At 51.6% G+C, this 22,882-nt stretch overlaps 1 protein-coding gene and 1 pseudogene across 4 annotated transcripts in view; both read left to right on the top strand.

Annotated features, from left to right (window-relative positions):
- CAPZB (capping actin protein of muscle Z-line subunit beta) overlaps nt 1-22,882 on the top strand; it is a 147,114-nt gene that overhangs the window by 114,510 nt on the left and 9,722 nt on the right. For all 4 annotated transcript variants that reach the window (XM_017851988.1, XM_017851987.1, XM_017851986.1 and 1 more), the window contains exons 5-6: nt 13,756-13,897; nt 14,568-14,684. In XM_017851988.1, coding sequence (XP_017707477.1) covers nt 13,756-13,897; nt 14,568-14,684 — 259 coding nt within the window. The remainder of the gene's footprint in view (nt 1-13,755; nt 13,898-14,567; nt 14,685-22,882) is intronic.
- LOC108515269 (uncharacterized) lies at nt 16,055-18,643 on the top strand (annotated as a pseudogene).

Genomic DNA, 22,882 nt, shown 5'->3' with positions numbered 1-22,882 from the left:
TCCCTGGGGGAGTACATCACGTCCTGTGTGACTTCATGGAGCAGGGCATTGAAAGCTGGTGCCTGGTTTCTCAGGACCCCGGCCCCTGCGCCTTCTCCCTGGGCCTCCTTTGCCCTATTCCCTTTCACTGCAGTAACCCTTGGCCCCGAGGGCAAGTTTGTACCGCATTCCGTGAGTCCTTGCAGCGAATTATGGAGCCTCTGGTGGTCTGGGGATCCCGGACACAGCCCTGTACTGTGTTGGGGTAGGACAAGGACAGTGCCCTGAGCAGTGAGAACCGCCTGGGCCACGCCCTGAAGTGATTCCCAGTGGTCGTGGGCAGCGAGTGGAGGCCGGAACAGGACAGGGCAGTGGGGAGAGGCGCACAGGCCTGTGGGGCGCCGCCTCTGGGTGTCATTCTGGGAGACTTGGGAATTGTCTGAAAGGTTCGAAGGGTAGGACAGCTCTGATGTGCATCCTAAGAAGTTCCTCAGAAGTAGTGTGGAGGCTGGATTGGAGAGGCCGGTCGTGGGAAGGACCTGACAGCTCAGCTAGAGTGGAGGGCTGCTTCCCTTGGTCTGGCTGAGTGAGCTCTGTAGTTCCAGGTACCCCGGGGCTTTTTCCACCGCTGGAAACGGCCAGGCCTACGGAGTCAGAGTCCCACTGGGAGGTGGGCAGAATAAGGGGAGTAATGGAGAATGCTTAGGAATGTCTTGGAGCTGCTGGGACGGTTTGGTTGGGGACATCCCCCTTCACTCCCTGCCCCTTCAGTGAGGTCTGTGTTCTCATTTCCTTGCCCAGAGGTAGGACCTTTCCCCAGATGTAAAGCCCTCCGGAGGGATCCTGTGATGGGCACCGCTTGCCACTCCTCTTGCACTCAGGACAGCAGGGTGGAGCCAGGCCGTCGTTGGCTTCTGGCATGTCCACAGTGTGATTAGCACTTGGGTTTGAACATGTTTGTGTCTTCAGCCATGTGCGCACAGGCCTCTGAGAACCCGGCCTGCCTGCTATGGGACACTGGCTTGCCACTGCCTGGGGCTTGTGAGAAAGTGCCAGAAGCACTTAATGGGGAAACCCAAGCCCACCTCGGTTGTGTTGTTTTCGCAGAGCAGGGAGAAAGGTCCGGAGAAACCTCACAGCTCTGGGGGAGTAGAGCTGAGCCTGCTTCCTGCTCTCACGGTGCGTTTCAGCTCTTTCGTGACCACTGCTCCTGGCCGGGGGGGGCGGTCTGCTACAGTTAGCAAGCCCCTAAAGAGTGGGTCTAGACAGGCTTGCATGTTGCCCCCTGTCCTGGGGGTCCCTTTCATCTGGCATCCCAAGGCTACAGGCCAGTGTCTGGTTGCTTGGCATGCGCAGTCTGATTTTCATCTGCTGAAAGAAAGTTAAATGGAAAACAGGAGTGTGCAGAAAACAAGTTTGCTTATAAACATGATCCCCACGTCAGCATCAGGGACTCTGATGCCTCCGGAATTCTTGGGTTCCTGTGACCAGATAGCACACAGTCAAGCTTTGGTTTGGGCCGTTGCACATGCTGGAGTGAAACCCCGCGGCTGAAAGCAGGGACCAGTTCCCTCCCTTGGTCAAGCCTTGCCGTCCTGCCAGAGACCCTGCACTCCCCTTGCTAAGATGTTTCCCAGGCTTCTGTGATGGAAAGCTGCTTTGTGCTAGTATCAAGAATAGGTGGGGTGGGGCGCAGTGGCTCACACCTGTAATCTCAGTGTCTGGGGGCTGAGGTGGGAGGATCACTTGAGCCCAGAAGGTGGAGGCTGCAGTGAACTATGATCCCACCACCATACTCCTGCCTGGGTGACAGAGTGAGACCCCACATCTAATTTAAAAAAAAAAAAAAAAAAAAAAGAGGCATTCTTGCAGTGCACGAGCCAGCAGCCCCAGCTGCCTCACTGAGGTAGAGAGCCCTCCAAAATCCCCAGTACGGGGTGCTCAGGGTGTGTCCCAGATTCCTGGTCACCCAGTGGGCTCCCTTTTTAACCCTGACTCTCTCCACTTTTTTTTTTTTTTTGTAAGAAAAACAAACAATGGAGATGGGGGGTCTCACTGTGTTGCCCAGGCTGGTCTCAAACTCTCAGCCTCAAGTGATCCTCCCATCTTGGCCTCCCAAAGTGCTGGAGTTACAGGCGTGAGCCACCGCATTTGGTCTTTCTCCACTTTGGGGCAGCTTTGTGTTCAGTGATGTGGCTTCATACGTGCATCTAACCTACAGGCCGACCCCGTTCTGTCCGTCTGCACTCCATCCCACCACAGCTGGCATGTCTCAGGATGGCCAGGCAGACTGGCATGGGGCAGAATACGGGCACTGGGGCCAGCCAAGCCTGACATCTCCTCCCAGATCCCTGCTTCTCAGCCTGTGACTTGGGCACATTCCTTATCTCTCTGGGTTACAGTTTTCTTAACTGCAAAAAAAAAGATATGCAAAGCCCCCGACACAGAATTTCTCAGCAATGGCAACTTTGGATGAGAGTGATGACTTGGAAGCCCAGAAAGCCCTGACTGTTGATGGCTCGTGAGGTAGCTCCATGGGGTCAGCGGTGTTTTTACAAGTAGTCCAGAGAGCAGAAGACGGTCGCAGTGGTGCAGAGTGTGGACAGTTTGGTCAGATCCCAAAACCAGATCCCAGAGCCAGATAGCCGGCCCCAGCGGTGGCACCATTGTTTCCAGAAAGGCCTTCATTATTTCTCTTTAAGTAAAAAAATAAAAGTCTCGTAAAAGAGAGGCTCTGAAGCACGGCAGCCGCAGTCCAGATGTGCCTTCTGAGTGCAACTGGCATTAAAGTCGCACATGCCTAAGCTGATTGGTATGTTGACTCGGGGGATTGTTGCACCTGTGTGTACTGGAAGGAATTTCCGCTGAATACCTGTCTCGTGTCGACGGGCAGCCTCTGGGCCGTGTTCCCTAAACCGTGGTGAAAACAGCTGGTCTCAACACACAAGGGTGGTCGAGTTTCAGCATCAGCTCTGGACACGGCCCGCCCAAAGCCAAGTGTGGATCTTTCTCCATTTTGTGTGGGGCCTGTGCCTGTGGGTACGGAACCGCTCCTAGTAAGCGGCACTTTGTGTTTCCAAGGGACGTTTCCAGGGCAGCTCAGAACACGTCGAGGTTGCCTTCTCCCCTCTGCTCAGAAAGTAAGAGCCTGATGAAAACCAACAGCCACCAGTTGTTGAGTGCTTGCTCTGCCAGGTGCCATGGCAAGTGCTTGCCCGTTTGGTTTTTTTCTTGTGATCTTCCTTATATCTCCTCATGCTTGTTTGCCAGATGCATCTTGAGTGCAGGCTGGTACAACAGCATAAGAAAGAGAAGCCACATTCTGCAGCCCCTCGTGTGCCGTCTGCAGCTCTCTGGACTTTGCAACATTGTGCCCACTGGGCAGCACCCACGCCTATCCATTGGACAGAGGATGTACTCGGCTTCTTTTCGAAGTTGGCTAGAGGGCAGCCAGCAGAGCAAAAAGGAATGTTGGTCTACACCATGAGGAAGGGGGCCAGGTTTTAGATGCCTCTCTGAGCAGAACGGACAGTTTTCTCTTTTTCCTGGGGTGGAGTCAAATTGTTCCCACCTGTGAATACCAGGTGCCTGTTTTGTTGTAAGGATGTTAAGGATGATCAGAAAAACAAACTACTGCTGATAGCAGTTTGTTCCTAGGAGGGAACAAAAAGGCATTGTTTTGGGGCCAGAACCTCAGCTGCCGGGGAATGGTTCTGCCTCTGGGTTTTATTCTCTTCCTCTTTGCCATAAAATCAGTCATGGAGCTTGAGAGTCTCTGTTTCTTTTTTGTTGTTGTTTCTTTTGAGACGGAATCTCACTCTTGTCGCTCAGGCTGGAGTGCAGTGGCGCCATCTCAGCGCATCGTAACCTCTGCCTCCCGGGTTCAGGCAATTCTCCTGTCTCAGCCTCCTGAGTAGCTGGGATTACAAGCACTTGCCACCACACCTTGCTAATTTTTGTATTTTTAGTAGAAACAGAATTCACCATGTTGGCCAGGCTGGTCTCGAACTTCTGACCTCAGGTGATCTGCCGGCCTCGGCCTCCCAAGGTGCCAGGATTATAGGCATGAGCCACCGCACCCAGCCGCGAGTTTGTTTGAACTAATGCCTGTATGACCTTGTCTTTGTCATGACCAAGCACCAGTTACAGCAAAAAGTGTCCCTCATGACCATTTATTTTATGTATATATATATATATTTTTTGAGACAGGGTCTCACTGTGTTGCCCAGCCTGGTCTTGAACTCCTGGGCTCAAGTGATTCCCCCACCTCGGCCTCCCAAAGTGCTGAGATTATAGACATGAGCCACCGTGCCTGGCCTACGACCACTTACTTGTCCCAGGTCTTGCTGCTATTCCTTAGTGAGATCCCAGAAGCAGAACACACCGTACATGTGATGGGAGAACATAGGGTAGGGAAAGGAAGACTCCCGTGGAATCTTACATGTTGGAGCTGTTTGAGGGCCCGGGTTCCCTAGCTTAGCACCAGATCATAGAGGAATTCTGCTTTTTCCAGTTACATCAACATTTCAAACTTTTTAGTCTGAACTCTTCAGCCAGCATTCCAGCCAGCCCCACCTCCTGTGTTCCCTTCTACCTCTCCCTCATCAACCATAGCAGGTCCCCTCGACTCAGTCAAGGCTATGGGCGTTTCCATCTTTTTTTTTTTTTTGAGGTGGAGTTTCGCTCTTGTTACCCAGGCTGGAGTGCAGTGGTGCAATCTCAGCTCACCGCAACCACCGCCTCCTGGGTTCAAGCGATTCTCCTGCCTAAGCCTCTCAAGTAAATGGGATTACAGGCATGTGCCACCATGCCCGGCTAATTTTGTATTTTTTTTTTTTTTTTTAGTAGAGACAGGGTTTCTCCATGTTGGTCAGGCTGGTCTCGAACTCCTGACCTCAGGTGATCTGCCCACCTCAGCCTCCCTAATTGTTGGGATTACAGGTGTGAGCCACTGCGCCCGGCCTGGTTTCCATCTTTACACTGACTCCAACGTGAAAAAAGTGCCCAGACCAGAGCCCTCCTTCCTAGTGGACCATCAATTTCTCCACAGAAGCCTTCAGTAGAGCTGCCAGTGCTCTTTCTGGAAATCCACGCGATATATACTCAGTGACATCCTCATTTGCACGGTCCCCTGCTTTCACATGTATTCCCGTGCATAAAGACTTCGGGGGAAGAGTGGCTTGGATAGAATACAGATCACAACAGACTTGGGATCCCAGAAGAGACGCTGAAATGTTGAAGTCATGTCTATGAGAGTGATCTGTAACAGATTTGAGTGGAAAGTGACATTCTTGGGTCCAGTCTACCAAGTTCTCAAGTCCAGGATGTGAGAGGCAATTTCATGGCAACACATAAGAAAAAATATTCAGCTCTGCACCCTGGCTCATGCCTATAATCCCAGCACTTTGGGAGGCCAAGGTGGGAAGATTACTTGAGCCTAGGAGTTCAGGACCCGCCTGAGCATAGCGAGACCCCATCTCTACAAAAAAAAAGTAAAATTACCCAGGTGTGGTGGCATGCACCTGTAGTCCCAAGCTACTCAGGAGGCTGAGGTGGGAGGATCACTTGAGCCCAGAAGATTGAGGCTGCAGTGAGCCATGGTCATGCCATTGCACTCCAGCCTGGGCAAGAGAACGAGACCCTGTCTCAAAAAAAGAGAGAAAAAAAAAAGAAAAAATATTCCATTTGAGATGACTTTGCAAGTTGAGTTTGTGTAGCATGAATTAGGTGTGATTACTATGAAAGCTAATTTGGTCTTGAGCGCTGGAAGGAGGAGTAGCCTTTTTGCCAAGAGATGTGCTGGTCTCTGCTATGCTGTGCATTGGTTAACACTTAGTTGGGGCATTGTTTTCCGTTCTTTTAAGACATTGACAACCTGGAGTATGTTCAGAAGGATAAACAAGGTATTGAGTCGTATGAGGAATAATACAAGGAGGAGAAGGTCAGAAACGAGAAATCTTGGAGTTTATGTGCGCCAGTTTTAAATGTTTGAAAGGGTTATACAAGGAAAGGGCATTAAGTTCTTGTTTTCTGTGATTCCGGAAGGCAGTAGTGAGAAGTTTTCACTCACGTCCAGAGAGAACTGTCTGGGTTGTTCAGAACAGAAATGTTTGCCTCAGAAATGTAATGAGTTCACTGTCACTGGAGGTGTGTAAGCAAAGGTTTGACAGAGACTTAAGATGTTAGGAACCTGCCCTGTGGTGCTCAGTCTGCCTCGTACAGGCCTTGATGCAACCACCAAATCCTGGAATGTCAGAGCTGGGAGGGACCCCTCTATACTGGCCTCTGATCCAGCTCTTTGATTTTACAAATAAGAAAAAAGTCTTTTGCACTGTGTTGGTGCCAAGGACTGCCTTTCCTTTGGCTTTGTTCAGTGAAGTTGACTGCAGGAGAAAGCCCTGTTCTAGTACCTATGGAGCTTACCTTATGATGCCCCTAAACTTGGCCGCGTCTGTGGGTGCTGCCTGTGCCTCAGCGTCACAGATGACTCAGGCCAGAGGTCCAAGTCCTGTGAGTGTGGCCCAGCCCGCCAATAGCCAGAAGGCCACGTCTCAGTGAACCCAAAAACCACAGAGTCTGTTTCTTGGCTCGTGCTGGAAAGCCCTGCTCCCAGCAGGTCTGTCCTGGCCTTGGTTCTTGTAGCATGTACTCATTACCTGTTGGGAGACTTTGTATTCGAGCCATGAATCCAGCTCTTCTCCCAGGAGGTGATTTGAAAGGAAGGAGTAAAGACCAACTTCAAAGCCCCTTCCCCTCCCATTTTCCCTGTTAGATTTGTAGCCCAGTGTTGGCCAGGCCTGGGAATTGGGTAATTCATAGCTACAGCTCAGATTCCCGGAGCAAGTTTCCACCCCAGGCCTGCACGCACACCTCAGCTTCAGACACTCCATAAAGCTTTTGGAGCTGAAATATTTTCTTTTCTTTTTACTTTGGTGAAGTAGGTCATTTTGAGTGTGAAGTATTATGTTTTCCCTTTTTTCTCCTTCCCCCCAGAAGTCCTGTGGTTGAAAAGTTACGGACATAGAATCTATATCCGTGACTATGACATTATTCAACTGGAAGAGTGATTTTCGGGGAGAAACGACTGAAAACTCTGAGAAGAAGAGAATTACTGACACATTAGGCTTTTAGCTGATCCACGTTTAGGGACCAAGGTGACGATAGAGACAAACCCAACCAGATGTTTAATTGTGATCGGCTGTGCTGATAAACAGCTGGTCCCATGGGAGGGCCTTGCCCTTGCCTCCTGGCTCCTCCAGAGAGGTGCCCCCTGTGTTGCCAGTCTCCTGACGTTTTGAAACCTGCATCTGCCTGTTGTGATGAGCATAAATTTCAAATGGCAGGACTTACAGATCCAACTCAGAGTGGCCCCACCACCCCACTCAGTAGTCCCAGCTGACTGAGTGCTCTGCCATTCTGTTTGCCTTTAAAATGTTCATCTTTGCTGGGTGAGCTGGCTCATACCTGTCATCCCAGCACTTTGGGAGGCCCAGGCAGGTGTATTGCTTGACCCCAGGAGTTTGAGACCGGCCTGGGCGACACAGCAAGACCCTCTCTCTGCAAAAAAAAAAAAAAATTTTTAATTAGCCATGCATGGTGGTGCACACCTGTGGTCCCAGCTACTTGGGAGGCTGGGGGAGGAGGATCACTTGAACCCGGGAAGTTGAGGCTGCAGTGAGCCATGATCGCACCACCACACTCCAGCCTGGGCATCAAAGCAAGACCCTGTCTCAAAAAAACGAAACAAAACATAATGTTAATCTATGTTAGGAAAGTTTTAAAAGGCGCCAGGACCATTGGTAAAACTGATGGCTCTCCGTTGAAGGAGTTAGCTCTTCCGTGGAGACAAGCAAGCAGGTGACTCCAGCAGTTTGCTCCCAGTCATTCCCAAGTTGGTCTGTCATTTCACCCCCTCCTCATCTTCCTGGAGCTTCTGAGGCCCCCCCACTTCATGGTTCAACAGTTGTCTAAGCAGACTTCTCCGCAGTCTTTGCAAGCTAGTCCCTGTGTTGTCCTGGCCACTGGGGAGCCCTGACTTGAGCGTGTCGTTCAGCCTCTTGACTGTGGGTATTGATTTCAGCCCTGTGCTCCCCGTGCTGCCTGGCTTTCCATTTAGGAAAGAAGCCTAGGAAAAGCCCATGCTTTTCTCTTTGGGCCTTCACGGTTTGTTTTTTTCTTTCTTTTTTCTTTTTTTATAGAGGCTGACCTCGAACTCCTGGGCTCAAGCAGTCCTCCCACCATGGCCTCCCAAAGTGCTAGGATTACAGATGTGAGCCACTGTGCCTGGTCCTAGGCCTGCATGTTTAAAAGAGGTTCTTGATCAGGCACGGTGGCTGACGCCTATATAATCCCAACACTAAGTGGAGACCGAGGCTGGTGGATCACTTGAGGCCAGGTGTCAGAGACCAGCCTGGGCAACATGGTGAGACCCCGTCTCTACTAAAAATACAATAATTAGACCGGGCGCAGTGGCTCATGCCTGTAATTCCAGCACTTTGGGAGGCCGAGGTGGGCAGATCACCTGAGGTCAGGAGTTCGAGACCAGCCTCAACATGGAGAAACCCCGTCTCTACTAAAATACAAAATTAGGCAGGTGTGATGGTGCATGCCTGTAATCCCAGCTACTTGGGAGGCCGAGGCAGGAGAATTGCTTGAACCTGGGAGTCAGAGGTTGTAGTGAGCCAAGATCGGGCAACATGGTGAGACCCCGTCTCTACTAAAAATACAATAATTAGACCGGGCGCAGTGGCTCATGCCTGTAATTCCAGCACTTTGGGAGGCCGAGGTGGGCAGATCACCTGAGGTCAGGAGTTCGAGACCAGCCTCAACATGGAGAAACCCCGTCTCTACTAAAAATACAAAATTAGGCAGGTGTGATGGTGCATGCCTGTAATCCCAGCTACTTGGGAGGCCGAGGCAGGAGAATTGCTTGAACCTGGGAGTCAGAGGTTGTAGTGAGCCAAGATCGTGCCATTGCACTCCAGCCTAGGCAACAAGAGCAAAACTCTGTCTCAAAAAAAAAAAAAAAAAAAAAACAACAATAATTATCCAGGTGTGGTGGCAGACCCCTGGAATCCCTGCTACTTGGGAGGCTGAAGCAGGAGAATCAATTGAACCCAGGAGGTGGAAGTCACAGTGAGCTAAGGTCATGCCACTGCACTCCAGCCTAGGCGACAGAGCGAGACTCTGTCTCAAAAAAATAAAATAAAAAGCTCTCCCTTCTGCCTCCTTGACCAGAGACCTCACTGCAGGGACTCTCTGGGCTTTTCCTCTTGAGCCCAAATCAGCTGAGCTGTGGTAGTGAGTCCTGGGCCCATTCCTCCCTCCCTGCAGAGTTGGGGGATTTTGAAATTATCAGGCATGGGCAGGGGCCAAGGCAGGGCGGGTGAATTCCTCTGCAGCCTGCTCTCAGCGCTTGGCCACATTTGATCATTCACTCACAGGGATGTGCGGGGCCTGAGAGTGAGTCTCGGGCGATGGTAGAGCCACCTTATTGAAATAGCATGTTAGCATTTAAACAATATTAATACTATTTGACTCATTAAATATACAAAGGCCAGTTAAAGTGCTTCCATGTGTGTGCTGTTAGTTCTGGCGGGCGACTCCTCAGATGGCTTTATGTGGTTTCAGACAACGTTTTAGCACATTCTTAAAATACCCACAAAAGCCTTTATGTAAAAACTCATAAATGCAAACCACATAAAAATTATTTTTTTCCTTGTTTCATGTCATTATGATCAAAGTACAGTAGGTAAGAAATAAATTTTCAAAAACGTGTTGTGGTCCCTCTTTAATTAATGCTTCACGCGCAGAGCAGAGCCATAAACCAAGTAGTGGGGGCGCTGCCCGTCCGCCCTGCAGTCACCTCCCACCTGAAGGTCCCGGAGCTGTCCTGACAGCACTCGCAGGAGAGGCTGGTGCTTCTGGGCGATTCTGAAACAAGCCTTTCTAACCATGCAATCCTCTGCTCCCTTTGTCTCGGAATGTCAGGTTGAGACTTGTGGCTGCCCCAGTCCCTGGAGATTCCTTTTGGCGAATGGAATGCAAGCCCATTCTTGAATTATTGTAGTGTCTGAGCTGTACCTGCAGAGGCCAGGTCTCAGCACGTCTGACTCACCTCAGTTGGAGCACCCCGATTCAGAGAGGGAACAGATTCAAAGCGAGAGGCCAACCACGCCACCTCTAACTCTGTCGCCGTTGTTTCTTTATTAAAAGTCAGATCAACGGTAAATTAGGATACTTATCCGACTGAATACTAGCCTTGCTGTTAAAAATGATTATGGAGATCATGCGGCTCCATGGAAAAATGCTAATGATTCTGTGCCAAGTGTAAAAGCTGAATTCAGCATGGTACTCTTGCTGTGCTTACGGTTATATAAAAATGCATCTGGACTGGAAGGGAATTTGGAAAAATCAGATTTATGGGATAAGTTGATTTATGGTATTGTGGGCTAATTTTCAGATTTCCTTTTTTAAAAAACAATAATGTTCCTGCAGTAAGTTTTAAAATTGTGGGTAACAGAATAGTAACCCCACAAGGAGGTCACAATTGAGCTTGCATTTTTACCTCCCCTGGCTCCAGCATTTGAAACTTTAGACCTGGTCACTGTGGCCCGCCAAGGAGAAGCTGCCTGTAGTGGGAGCCAGGCCACGGGGTGGGACGTTGGAGTGGAAACGGCCAGTTCCACCCTATAAAACTTTAATGCGGTTGTTTTATTTTTCTGGAAGAAATGGAACGCTCAGGGATGGGACTGAGGGGAAGCAGCCGTGGGCCACCTGGTGCTTTTGAACTGGTTGCCGGAGGGTGTCAACAGTGTCAGGCCATCGGGATTTCTCCTGGTTCCCCTCCAGGGCAGCCTGACCTGCCTCTCCCCAGTGTCCCAGCACACAGAGGAGAGCAAGCCTTGGGCGGGCACAGCACCGCAGGTCTGCGTGGATCTGTGAAGGAGCGGAAGGATGAAATGCCCCTGGGCTGCGAGCCTTCTTTCCAGAATGGCCAAAGGAAAGAAGGAATTATTGGCCCATCCTTTTTGCCAGCAAAGTGGGGTTTTTTTGTTTGTTTTTCTTCCCCCTCTTTTGATGTGGGGCTGCTCTCCCTGTAAGCTGGCTGAAAGGGAAAACCGTGTGCTAGAACCAAGCCATCTGTCGCCAACAGGAAGGGTATTAGCAGGTCTGTTCTGAGTTGCTCTTCTCTCGGTAGTGTTGATGCGCCTCGTAAGTTAACCTGCAGGAATCCAGGAGAAGAAGCCAGAAAGGCTCACAGAGCCCATGCTGCCAGTCATCTGAGCCCTGCTAAACCTCAGGTCCAGCAGGGGCTGTCAGTCCCTCTCCAGGTGTTCCGGGAACATTCCAGAATGGCCTGATCTCTCCAACTCTGTGTGGGGCCGGTCCAGACCAGGAGGGCCCTGTGGAGGCAGATGGGGCCTTGGGCCCTGGACCAAAACACTCATCAGCTTAGCTCGCCTTGCCCCAAGAAGGGAGAGTTTCGAGACAGACTGGAATAAAGGAGATGATCTTCTGGAGTGGGGTCTCTGAGTGCCAGTATTGGCCGGTGTCCTGGACGTCACCTCTGCCAGCAGTGAGCTCTGAGCCCCACAGGTGTGTCTGTTCATCCAGTGGTCCTTTTCCTCTCGAAGGAAAGGATGCCTGTGCTACACCTTGCCAGAGCCAGACCCTTCCCCACCCTGTGCAGTTTGACCAATGATGAGCTTAGCATCTGGCACCTGACACATCCATCCCACAGGTGTTCCCTGAGTGGCACTTGTGTTAGCCAGGCAGCCCTGCCCTCATCTGCCCTCCTGCAGACTCGCCTGTGGACGCACCATGGTGTATTCGGTTTGATAGCTTAATCACAGTGGGTAGTACCATAGAGGGAACGGGACAGGATGTGGTCCTGCCGCAGGGAGCCCTCGGGGCGGGGCCAAGGGTAGCCCACCTGAGTATCAGCCCCCTGGATGCTCCACAGGTCTGAGGGTTGGAGTGAGGGCAGACCAGCCAGGGCACCCTCATTCTCCTGGGAGGATGCTTTGCTTCCTTGGTCTGTTGGTCTCTTAGTTACCTTACACTCTGGTGTATTCGTGTACTGATTTTTCACAAAAGCTTTTTAGTTTGGAACAGTATGACTTACTGTCAAATTGCAAAAAAAAAAAAAAAAAAGTACAGAGAATTCTTGTATACCCATCACCCACATTCTGTAAATATTCACATTTACCATGTGTATTTTTTATTATATAATAGCTTTGGGGAGACATAATCTACAGATACATGTTAATTTCTAGTACTTAATTTTACATTAACTGTTTGGTAGGTGTCTACTTTTCCTAATTGTTTGTCTCTCAACAGCCATAGAAAGTAGATTAAGTCCCTAAAGTCCACATTCACGCCACTGGTCCCTTAGTAAACAGTTGGACGCATACATGCGTGAGCATAGCTCATAGCTGGGGCTGGGCATGCTAGAGGTGTCGTTGGGTCCGTCTGACTCCCAAGCCTGGGCCCACCTTCCCAGCTGTCCGGGGCTGAGGGCGGTGTGCTCCCAGAATACGCCTGCCGCACCAGGGCTTTGGGGCTTAATAGGGGTCAGAGAGGCCCCAAACTTTCTGATAAAGGTGTGCTCACCGTGAGAGATGAGATTGCTCACAGTTTCATTGGTTATCAGCAGAGGTGAGATTTCTCTTTTTGGGGCTTAATTGGGGTCAGAGAGGCTACAGACTTTCGCCACAAGAAATGAGATTTCGCTGGTTATCACCAGCATTTGCAGTTCCCATCAGCTGACTCCACCCCTCACCTCTGCTCACGGCAGCCCCAGCGAGCCACAGTAGTTGACCTGGGTCTGTTGGGTTTGGGATCCCAGACTGATTCCCATTTCTCATCTAACCTTTTCGTTCCCTCTTCTATTTGATCGTAATTAGAAATCCCTCTTCCATTTGATCATAATTAGAAATGTTTCTGGGCCAGACGCACTGGATCACTTGAGGTCAGGAGTTTGAGACCAGCCTGGCCAACATGGCGAAACCCCATCTCCACTAAAATTACAGAAAGTAGCTGGGCGGAGTGGTGCACACCTGTATTCCCAGCTTCAGGAGGCTGAGGCAGGAGAATCGTTTGAACCTGGGAGGTGGAGGTTGCAGTGAGCCGAGATGGTGCCATTGCACTCTGGCCTGGGAGACAGTAAGACTTCATCTCAAAAAAAAAAAAAGAGAGAGAGAGAGATGTTTTTGTATTGACTCGGATTTGAGGAGGAAGCACTGTCTCAAGCTGAGCCCTTCATTTCCGGCTAGCGCTTTGTAGGAAATTGCTCCGAAAGACCAGCTGGAGCCCTGGTCTGCCAGGCTCAGGAGGGATCAGCGTGTAGGGAGTTTGTTGCAGTATTTTCTCATCTTCCCTGTAACCCAAAAGACAGAAATATCGAACAACCGTGGTCACTCCAGTAGTCATGGCCTGCACAGATTGTCACTGGATGTCACTCGTGCTGCGTTCTTTATCTGGGAGGAGTGTGACCCCTAGAGAGGTCCAGTAAGCCAAAGACCACAAAGCTAGAGGAGGTGGCAGAGCCCAAACTCAAGTTCATCTTTATGATGCCTAAACCTACTACGCCCCCAAGAATGCTGCACCCCCTCCCCAAGCCAGAGAACGATCAGAACACACCCAAGAATCGGCTCCCATAACTGTTGCAGGGAGGACCCCAAATCCCAGAATCTTTGCTGAGCAACAGCCTGGGACCCAGGCTGATGATCTGTCCTTTAGCATCTAACAGGCACATTGGCCTATTTCCTGCAGGTATTTTGAAGGCGGTGTCTCATCTGTCTACCTCTGGGATCTGGATCATGGCTTTGCTGGAGTGATCCTCATAAAGAAGGCTGGAGATGGATCAAAGAAGATCAAAGGCTGCTGGGATTCCATCCACGTGGTAGAAGTGCAGGTACCGCCTCCCAGCAGCTGGTGGCCGGGGCCACTAAGTACAGAATCACACCAAACAGTGCCGCGCTGCTCTCTAGCAGATGCAGTGAGGAGGATGCTGTGATCTCTGAACCCCTAATTCTGAGAAATGCCTCCAGGCCATTTGGATAAAGATAAGTCAAGATTGCAGGAGTCATTGATGATTAAGTTCCCAAAAGAAATACACAATTACAAATGTCCCTTTAAAAACCAGTTGGGATTTTATAAGAAAGATAATATTGTGAGGCCGGGTGCAGTGGCTGACGCCTGTAATCCCAGCAGTTTGGGAGGCTGAGGCAGGCAGATCACTGGAGGTCAGGAGTTCAAGACCAGCCTGGCCGACATGGGGAAACCCCACCTCTACCAAAAACACAAAGAAAATTAGCCAGGCTTAGTGGCAGGTGCCTGTAATCCCAGCTACTTGGGAGGCTGAGGCAGGAGAATCACTTGAACCTGGGAGGTGGAGGCTGCAGTAAGTTGAGATCACACCACTGCACTCCAGCCTGGGTGACAGAGCAAGACTTTGTCTCCAATTTAAAAAAAGGTAATATTGTGATAATGACCTAGGAAGGGAGATATTAGGATGACCCTGAATTCAAGGGGCCACTTCAGGCTCTCCCTCAGCTCAACAGATCTCTGTCTTGTCCTTCCAGGAGAAATCCAGCGGCCGCACCGCCCATTACAAGTTGACCTCCACGGTGATGCTGTGGCTGCAGACCAACAAATCCGGCTCTGGCACCATGAACCTTGGAGGCAGCCTTACCAGACAGGTAGAGTTACCCGCTCATAGCCAGTTGCCAGTGCCCACAGGTGCTGGCCTCAGCGCTGACCTGCAGAGATGAGTGAGCAGGTGCCCTAGGGTAAGCATGTTCAGCCAGCTATAAATCCACCATCTAAGTAGGGCTTCGCATTTTCAAATGAAAGCTCTCTGGGCTGTGCAGGGTTGCCCATAGCTGCTGGCACGCTGCTGGCCTCCTGCTGAGGGAGGTCAGGTGCTGGCGTGGCTCCTCCTTACTCCTCCGGGCACCGCACATCCCCATGCTTCGGCTCATGTTGTGCTGTGATAAGTGGTGCTTGGCTCTGTTTGCCTTCTCTGTGGCCATGCCCAGCCCATCGGTCAGGCCAGCTCTCTGGGAACTGCTTACCTGAGCTCAGAGTGTCTGCACCTTGCTGCCCTCAGCCTAGTCCAAGGACCAGCATCAGCATCACCACAGAGCTTGTCAGAAAGGCAGAAATGTCAGACCCCCCCCTCAGACCTAGCATATCAGGATCTCTGTTTTCACAAAATTCTCCAGGTAATGTGTGTGCACATTGAAATTTAAGAAGTGCCCTACTGGATACCTCTCTCTTATCCATCTTTTGTTTGGGTATCTCTAGCAACCCTTCTCCACGACGTTGTTCCCACGTTCTGTCTAAGGCAAACTTGGACTTGGACTGGAAGGTACTGCCTTCCCTGAGCAAACTTGCCTCCCCTTCTACCTTAGATGCTCCCAGAAGCATCTAGGTGGGTTTAAGAACCTTGTGTAAGGGTCCATGTTCAGGACCCTTTACATTCCCATCCCAAGAGAAGGCCTTAATCTTGTGCTGGTGCAGGGCCACAAGATGCTTGGCGTAAAGGGGGAAGAGAAAGCATAGACCAGGTGCACAACTGGGTTTCACAAGGACCCCGCTTTGCCTTCGGAGAAGTCGGTATTGGCAGAAACAGCACAGCTTTGAGAGCCTCAGAGGGGCGCCACTTTCTGCAAGGATGCCCTTCCATTCTCGGTTCCAGTAGTCCCTGACTTTCCACTGTGAGAATTCCTTTTAACATCAGAGATATCTTTCAGTAAGATAATTATGCTCTCGATAGCTGTGGATAGAAAAAATATGACTGAAAGGATCAGTGTAGTAAATCTTTTTTTTTTTTTTTTTTTTTTTTTTTTTTTTTTTGAGACGGAGTCTCGCTCTGTCACCCAGGCTGGAATGCAGTGGTGTGATCTCGGCTCACTGCAATCTCTGCCTCCCGGGTTCAAGCGATTCTCCTGCTTCAGCCTCCCGAGTAGCTGGGATTACAGGTGTGTACCACCACACCTAGCTCGTTTTTTTGTATTTTTAGTAGAGGTGGGATTTCACCATGTTGGCCAGGCTGGTCTCGAACTCCTGACCTCAAGTGATCCGCCCACCTCGGCCTCCCAAAGTGCTGGGATTACAGGCATAAGCCAGCACACCCAGCCCAGTGTAGTAAATCTTTTAAGTGAATTTGTATTCTACTAGTTACAACAACATCTACGTGCATTTAAAAAATAGTGATGCAAGGTGAATGTCAGCCATCATGCCTGGGAGCCTCCCTCCACCTATAGAGGCTCCACTGCCTCTCTTGTGTCCGAGGGGCTGGAGACCAGAAGGGATGTTGGGGTCCTCTTTTTGGCATCTGAGCAGGGATATCGCGGTCCCATCCCGGAACTACTCAGTAGTGCTCACAGGGTTGGGGAGGGGTGGTGGTTAGCCTTTTGCATGGAAGTGGACTCCTATCTTCCAGGGGCCATTGGCTGGGGAGGAGCAGCCAAATCCCCAGGCAGCCAGCTCCCCTGCAGCCTGACTCTCCCACATCCTGCCACCTGGGGAGTGGGTGGAAAATCCTGAATCTGTATCCAGAGACTGCTTCCTGCATCACTTACCACTCCAGGCTGTTGATAATTCCACCCGGTTTACAGTGACCTGGACAAATATTTAATCCTCAGCCCTCCTAATAGTTTAAATCAAAGCTGTCAGCCCATGGCCAGAGTCTGGTTCCGGCTTGCCCTGAGCAGTGTCTCCTGCCAAGCTCAACCCAGGCCTGATGAGTGCCTGTCCTCAGCACACCTTGGCCAGGGCTTCGGACCTTGTTTGCATTGCCTTTTGCTCTAGGGGCTTTAATGAGGAAATTCATGCTCTGCCATCATTCTAACGGCTGATCACATCATTCATTTGAGGTGCATTAAAGCTGGGGCTGGGTTCCAGTGTAAGTAACTACAGAAAGGGGAGGGATTGCAACGAGGTAGACAAATCTAAGTTAATGATGCACAGCTTCTGAGCAGACAGGGGAAGTGAGGGTTGCAGAGCTTGGCTACGGGTCCAGAGGAGCCTTGGAAGAATGCCTGTGCTTGCTTGGGTGGGAGTCGAAGGGTTCCGGGAGAGGTGAGCGGATCGGTGGTAGCATGAACACGCATGGTTTGCAAGCTGTCCCCTTGGATTAGATCGTAACCAAGGTCAGGTTATTCTCGTTTAATAGGTGAGGAAACTGAGGTTCAAACTTAAATAATTTGCCCATATAACTTAACCAGTAAGAAGCAAAGCCAGGATGTGAACCCAGATTTGCCTGGTGAGAAAAAAAATATGCTACTTTCTACCACACCACAGCTGTTGTGGTCTCGATTCATCCTTTGTGCCTGCCATTCGGCGACTGCTAAATGAACTGTCAGATGGAAGTGCATAGAGCAGTCAGCTCGGTGTAGACGGCACACTGTCTCAGCAGCCGGCGTGAGCAGCTGCAGTGGACCTGTGGCCTCAGAAGCAAGCAGTCCCCGAAAGCAGGACCAGCCCTGCAGAGGCCCACATGGGGTCAGGGCTCCCTAGACGTGTGCTGAGCAGTGCTAAGCAGTGCTGCCCTCTGGGTCCCTCTTGCAGGTGTGCCTTTGTCTTTCAGGATGGTCTCCTGCTGGAGGCCACTTGGCCACTGGGGTGCATTCACTGCTAGAGGCTGTCAGGAGGGCTTTGAGGTTTCTAGGGAATCCAGTGATCTGATGGGATCTGCGTTTCCAGAAGGTGGTTCTGCCAGTGGGCTTGGGGGATGGGTGGTCAGAGGGAAGCTATCAGAGTCATCCAGGAGAGAGATGACAAGGGCCTGGATCAGGCAACCCTGGGAGGGTTGGAGGGGACAGCCCTGCAGCAGAGAGGTCAGTGAAGAAGCTAGTGTCCATCTGAGACAGGAGGTAGCAAGGGCGGAAACAGAGAAGGGCAGGGGAAGAAGGGCAGGCTGGGAGGCATTCTGGAGTGGAGTGGGCAGGGGCTGGACGACCAAGATGTGAGATGGGCGTCAGATGAGAGCCCCCTCACTCGAGTTCCTCCTTACACAGTCCTCACAGCAACCTGGGCCTGACTTTTTCCTCTGGAAACTTGCCTTCATCCAGGTCACCCACGCTCACATTCCCTTGCCCCACATGTCAGGAAGGAAGGCTGCTTGATTTTGGAGCCATCTCCCCAGGCCCACAGTGCCAGGCCCTAGCCCCAAGAGCCATCCCAGCCAGCATCAGCACCCTCAGCAAGGCCCTGTGGGTCCCCAGCTTTCCCAGGGTCGTGTGGCCCAGCCTGCCTCACCCCGGCAGCAGTAGCTGCCCTTCCCTGTGTGTGGTCCTGGGGACACCCTCGTCTTCCTGTTTCCCATGGCCCATCTGGAGAAGGCCGCCAGCTTTGGCTTGCTGGCATCTTGCAGGGGTCCCTTCCATGGGCACATCAGGGTATGCCCTGGGCCCACTCATATCCCAGTGTAGGTGGCTGATGGTAGGCCAGTGACCAGGGCAGAGCGCCACTCTCCTGGGCACGTGTGACAGAGGTGGAGGGCCTGAGCTGCGCCTGCCCACCAGCCAGAACACAGCCAGACCAGGCAGCGCTCCCTCCACCCAGCCCTGCCTCCGTCATTTTACCTTTTATTTCTCCCACCTCCAACCACCAAAAGATGTTTCTCAGGGACGTCAACTAGAAGACAAGGTAAATAGCTAGTCTTCTAGCAAATTCCCGCAGCAGTGGGACTGTCGGAGAGAAGGTGAGCCGCAAGCCAGCCAGATCGTACCTTCCTGCCAAGACTTGCGGATGCATGTGAGGAAAGGCGGGCAGAAGGTGCCCTCTAGCACACTGCCACATGGGTCCCCGTGGGAGGGTTGTAGAGCAAGTGAAAAAAGGTTGCAAGCCCCAAGTTCCAAGAGGTTGAAAAGGAAGTTGTACTGAGAGGTCACTTCTTCTGTGTGACAGCAGAGACGTGGGAAAGAGGCGAAACTGTAAATCTCTGGAAAGAGATCCAAGGTTTCCCATCCGGGGAAGGGCCCTGCAGATGTTCGTTTGATATTTTCTCAGCTTCTAAATATTTAGAAATGAAGGTGGAATGTTTTGTTGAGTGGGGAGATCAGGCGGGTCATTGGCCAGTGAGCCCTCTCTCCCCACTCAGCAGTAGACACCCCCAATATATCTTGAGGCAGTAAAACCCCGGCAGAGGCACTTGCCTGTGTATCCTAGCAGGAACATCCTCTTTGACTCGTGTTTGGCAGTTAGGCCAGGCAGTATATTTTTGTCACGGGGAAGAAGCCCATTGCCCTTCCAGATGCAGGGAACAAAGGGTGGGCTGGGCCCAGCTTGGCAGTTCCAGGAGTGCACGCTCGCTGGGGAGGCCTGGCTGCAGCTGCACACATGCTCCTCGTATCCCGTGGGGTTGCCTGGGTTCGGGGGTGCAGATGCTTGAGCAGCACAGCTTCGAGGGACGGCTGGGTTTTTGTCAGATGACCTGGGGTGGAGTGACCAGCGCCTGGCTGGGAAGGAAAGCTGGCCTGAGACAGGCTCCCCACAACCATCCCATGCTGTGAAGGGCGGAAACCGGAGAGGAAGGGACTGGAGATCCCTGGCAGGAGGGGGCTGAGGCAGGGATGGACCCTGCTCAGGTTTTCTGAGCCCTGGATTGTGGTTTGTCCTTCAGTTTTCTGGTAAAGGATGTAGATGAAATTGAGCCAGCAGAGAGATCTCATAAAAGGAAGCAGGTTTCAGGATCACCCAGACCTTGGTTCGGATCCTAGCCCGGGAACTTTCCAGCTCTGTGGCCTAGACAGACTCTTTGAAGCTCAGTGTTGATAGTGCTCGTTTTCAAAGATAATAGTTCCAGCACTTTGAGAGGCTGAGGCAAGAAGATTGCTTGGCCCGGGGTTCGAGATCAACCTGGACAACAGTTGCCCTACGCCCCACCCCTTCCCCCCTCCCAAAAAACCAAAAAATTATCCAGGTGGGGCAGCACCTGTGGTCCCAGCTTCTTAGAAGGCAGAGATGGGAGGATCACTTGAGCCCAGGAGTTTGAGGTTATAGTGAGCTATGATTGCACCATTGCTTTCCAGCCTGGGCAGCAGAGCAAGATCCTGTCTCTAAAAAACATAATAAACAAATTTTATTTAAAAAAAAAAAAATTGGGGACAGTGGCTCATGCCTGTAATCTCAGCACTTTGGGAGGCTGAGGCAGGTATATCACGAGGCAGGTGGATCACGAGGTCAAGAGTTCAAGATCAGCCAGACCAACATGGTGAAACCCCATCTCTACTAAAAATACAAAAATTAGCTGGACATGGTGGTGCGCACCTGTAATCCCAGCTACTCAGGAGGCTAAGGCAGGAAAATCGCTTGAACCCGGGAGGCAGAGGTTGCAGTGAGCTGAGATCGCCCCACTGCACTCCATCCTGGGTGACAGAGCGAGACTCCATCTCAAAAATAAAGGAAAGATCATTGTAAAGTAGAAATAAAAAACTATTTTTACACACAGTTTTATGCTCAATAAATCAATAAATAATAACTTTGCCAGGCGCAGTGACTCATGCCTGTAATCCCAACACTGGGAGGCCAAGGCAGCAGATCACTTGAGCTCGAGTTTGAGACCGGCCTGGGCAACAAAGTAAGACCCCGTCTCTACAAAAAATACAGAAATTAGCCAGGTGAAGCAGCATGTACCTGTAGTCACAGCTACTCAGGAGGCTGAGGTGGGAGGATGGCCTGAACCTGGGAGGCAGAGGTTGCAGTGTGCCGTGATGACAACACTGCACTCCAGCCTGGGCAACACAACCAGACCCTGTCTCAAAAATAAAAATACAAACAATAACTTTTACTGCTACTACCACATATCTTGCAAGGAGAGACTTTTAGAACATGTACAATTCTAGATTCAAAATTTTCCTAAACTGGGCAACCCTAACTTTCCCTGGGAGGCCATCTGACCAGCATCGTCTGGCCTGGCTGCACACCGGCTCCTGGCCTCCGACCCATAGCACAGTGTGGTGACCAGGAGGACACCAAAGGCCAGAAGAGTCCTGGGGATGGAGCTGTGCTTTGACAGTCAGTGAGAGCTGCCATTCTGGCAGGCCCCGCTCTAGGCCTTTTGTGTACATTTGTTTATTTAGTGCGAGGTGAAGGCAAGGAAACGGAGGCCTGGTCCAGGCCCTTTCCTCTCGGGCTGTAGCACAGGAGCTATGGGGCCTCAGAGCTGTTGAGTGGGGCCCACGCCTTAGGGCCGCGCCCTCTGGGTTGTGCTAGAAGATGCTGCGTGGCAGTGGGAGGTGTAATATATACCCTCTAGGGGAAAGGCTTCTGGCTTCCAAACGCTTGCCTGTGTTAGGGCCATGGGGAGGGGGAGAGGTGCCTGCTGGGGACACGCGGGCCAGGCTCTGGCTTCAAACTCCATTGGAACCACCTTGTGGAACATCTGTGCAGCCACAGCACATAAAAATGTTTTCCTTCTGGCAGCCACTTTTATAAGGATGTAATAATATATGCAGTGCACAAATGGTTCTATTTTTGGTGGGTTGATATTGCCAGCAAGCTGACCCTGACCAGGTGTGGAGGGGAGTGAGCAGGGGTGGGTGAGGGGGCTGTGGAAATATGGCCGGGTGCGCCGAGCCCTGTGCCCCTCACTCCCCAGGTGCCTTTCTCCTTCCTTCTCCAGCCCCTGCGTGGCCATTTACGTGGGCTCAGCCTCCCTACCACGGGCTGAGGCCCCCTGTGTTCTGGGGGATCAGTCTTGTTCCTGGGGACAGTGCTGCACACTGCAAGCCTTCTCCTCCACCCAACCTCTTCTACCTTTGGTGGCCATGGGGTTTGGCCTGTTTGTTGGAAGATGGCTCTTGATTCTGAAACACAAAGATAGGAAGGAAGAGGCCAAATTGCTGATGTGACTGGACTTGCCCAGATGACCCAGGACCTTTGCCGACGGCCCGGGCCTCACTTTGGGCTGTTGGTGCCCATTTAAAATGGGGCCCACAGTGAACCCCAAACCGTCATTCCTTCCCTAGGGTGGCCGGGAAGCTGCTGTCCACATGGAGCTGGGGAGGAGGAGAGACTCTGATTTGCTGGAAGGACCTCATTCATTTCCATCCGACCCCCAGGCTTCCCTGCCTGCAGAGCTGACTCCACCCAGCCCTGAGCCTGGGCACAGTAACCACCTCCACATCAGGGAGAACACACAGTCCCCGGGGGCCAGCATGCAAAAGTTCTTTTTGAAGATGGGTAGATGGAGCCCCCTCCCTCCTGAGGGTGCTCCCCAGCTCCTGTTCAGCAGACAGCCCACCCCATCATCTTGGCACCAGGGTTTTGCTAGTGGCAGATAAAGATGATGTTCCAGCAGACGCTCCAGTGCCGCCACGGGTGGTGTGTTGATTAGACCCGAAATGAGAACCGTCAATCTCAAGTTCGTGGGCACTCACTACTCCTGTTTTATGGAGACCCCTGGAGTCTGGGGTCGAGATTCCTCAGGATGACTCACCAGAGTGTGCCAGGACAGATGGGAGCAGAGAAGCCGGTCTTTCTAGCATTTCTCTCCCTCTTTTCCACTAGCCCTCAGCAACACAGTCTTGCCAGAACCAGGTCTCTTTTTTTCTGCAGAGACTTACTGTTACGACTTGGGAGGCAGCAGGTTCTGGACTGTTGCCCTCACCTAGACCCCCTCCTTGTCAGATGCCACCCGCTCTCTCAGACCCATCGGTCTCCCGGACCACGTTACTTTGTGAGCAGGTGCCCATCAGGGACAGCTCTATCAGAACAGACCGAGTCTAGCCCAGTGAGCCATGATGTTCTCTCACTGCTCGGTCCCCCCTCTGCCATCTGCAGCGACATAGGTTGGATCTGTTCCCCTGGAAGACAGCAGGCCTTCAGAGCCCTGCCAGATTCTCTTGGGTCTCCCCTAACCCACATACATCTCCCCCCTGCCCCCCCC

This window comes from Rhinopithecus bieti, unplaced genomic scaffold (genome assembly GCF_001698545.2).
Source record: "Rhinopithecus bieti isolate Rb0 unplaced genomic scaffold, ASM169854v2 scaffold_33652, whole genome shotgun sequence".
Taxonomy (NCBI): Eukaryota; Metazoa; Chordata; class Mammalia; order Primates; family Cercopithecidae; genus Rhinopithecus; species Rhinopithecus bieti.
The sequence above is the reverse complement of the archived record's forward strand: the minus strand, read 5'-3'. Positions and strand labels throughout refer to the sequence as shown.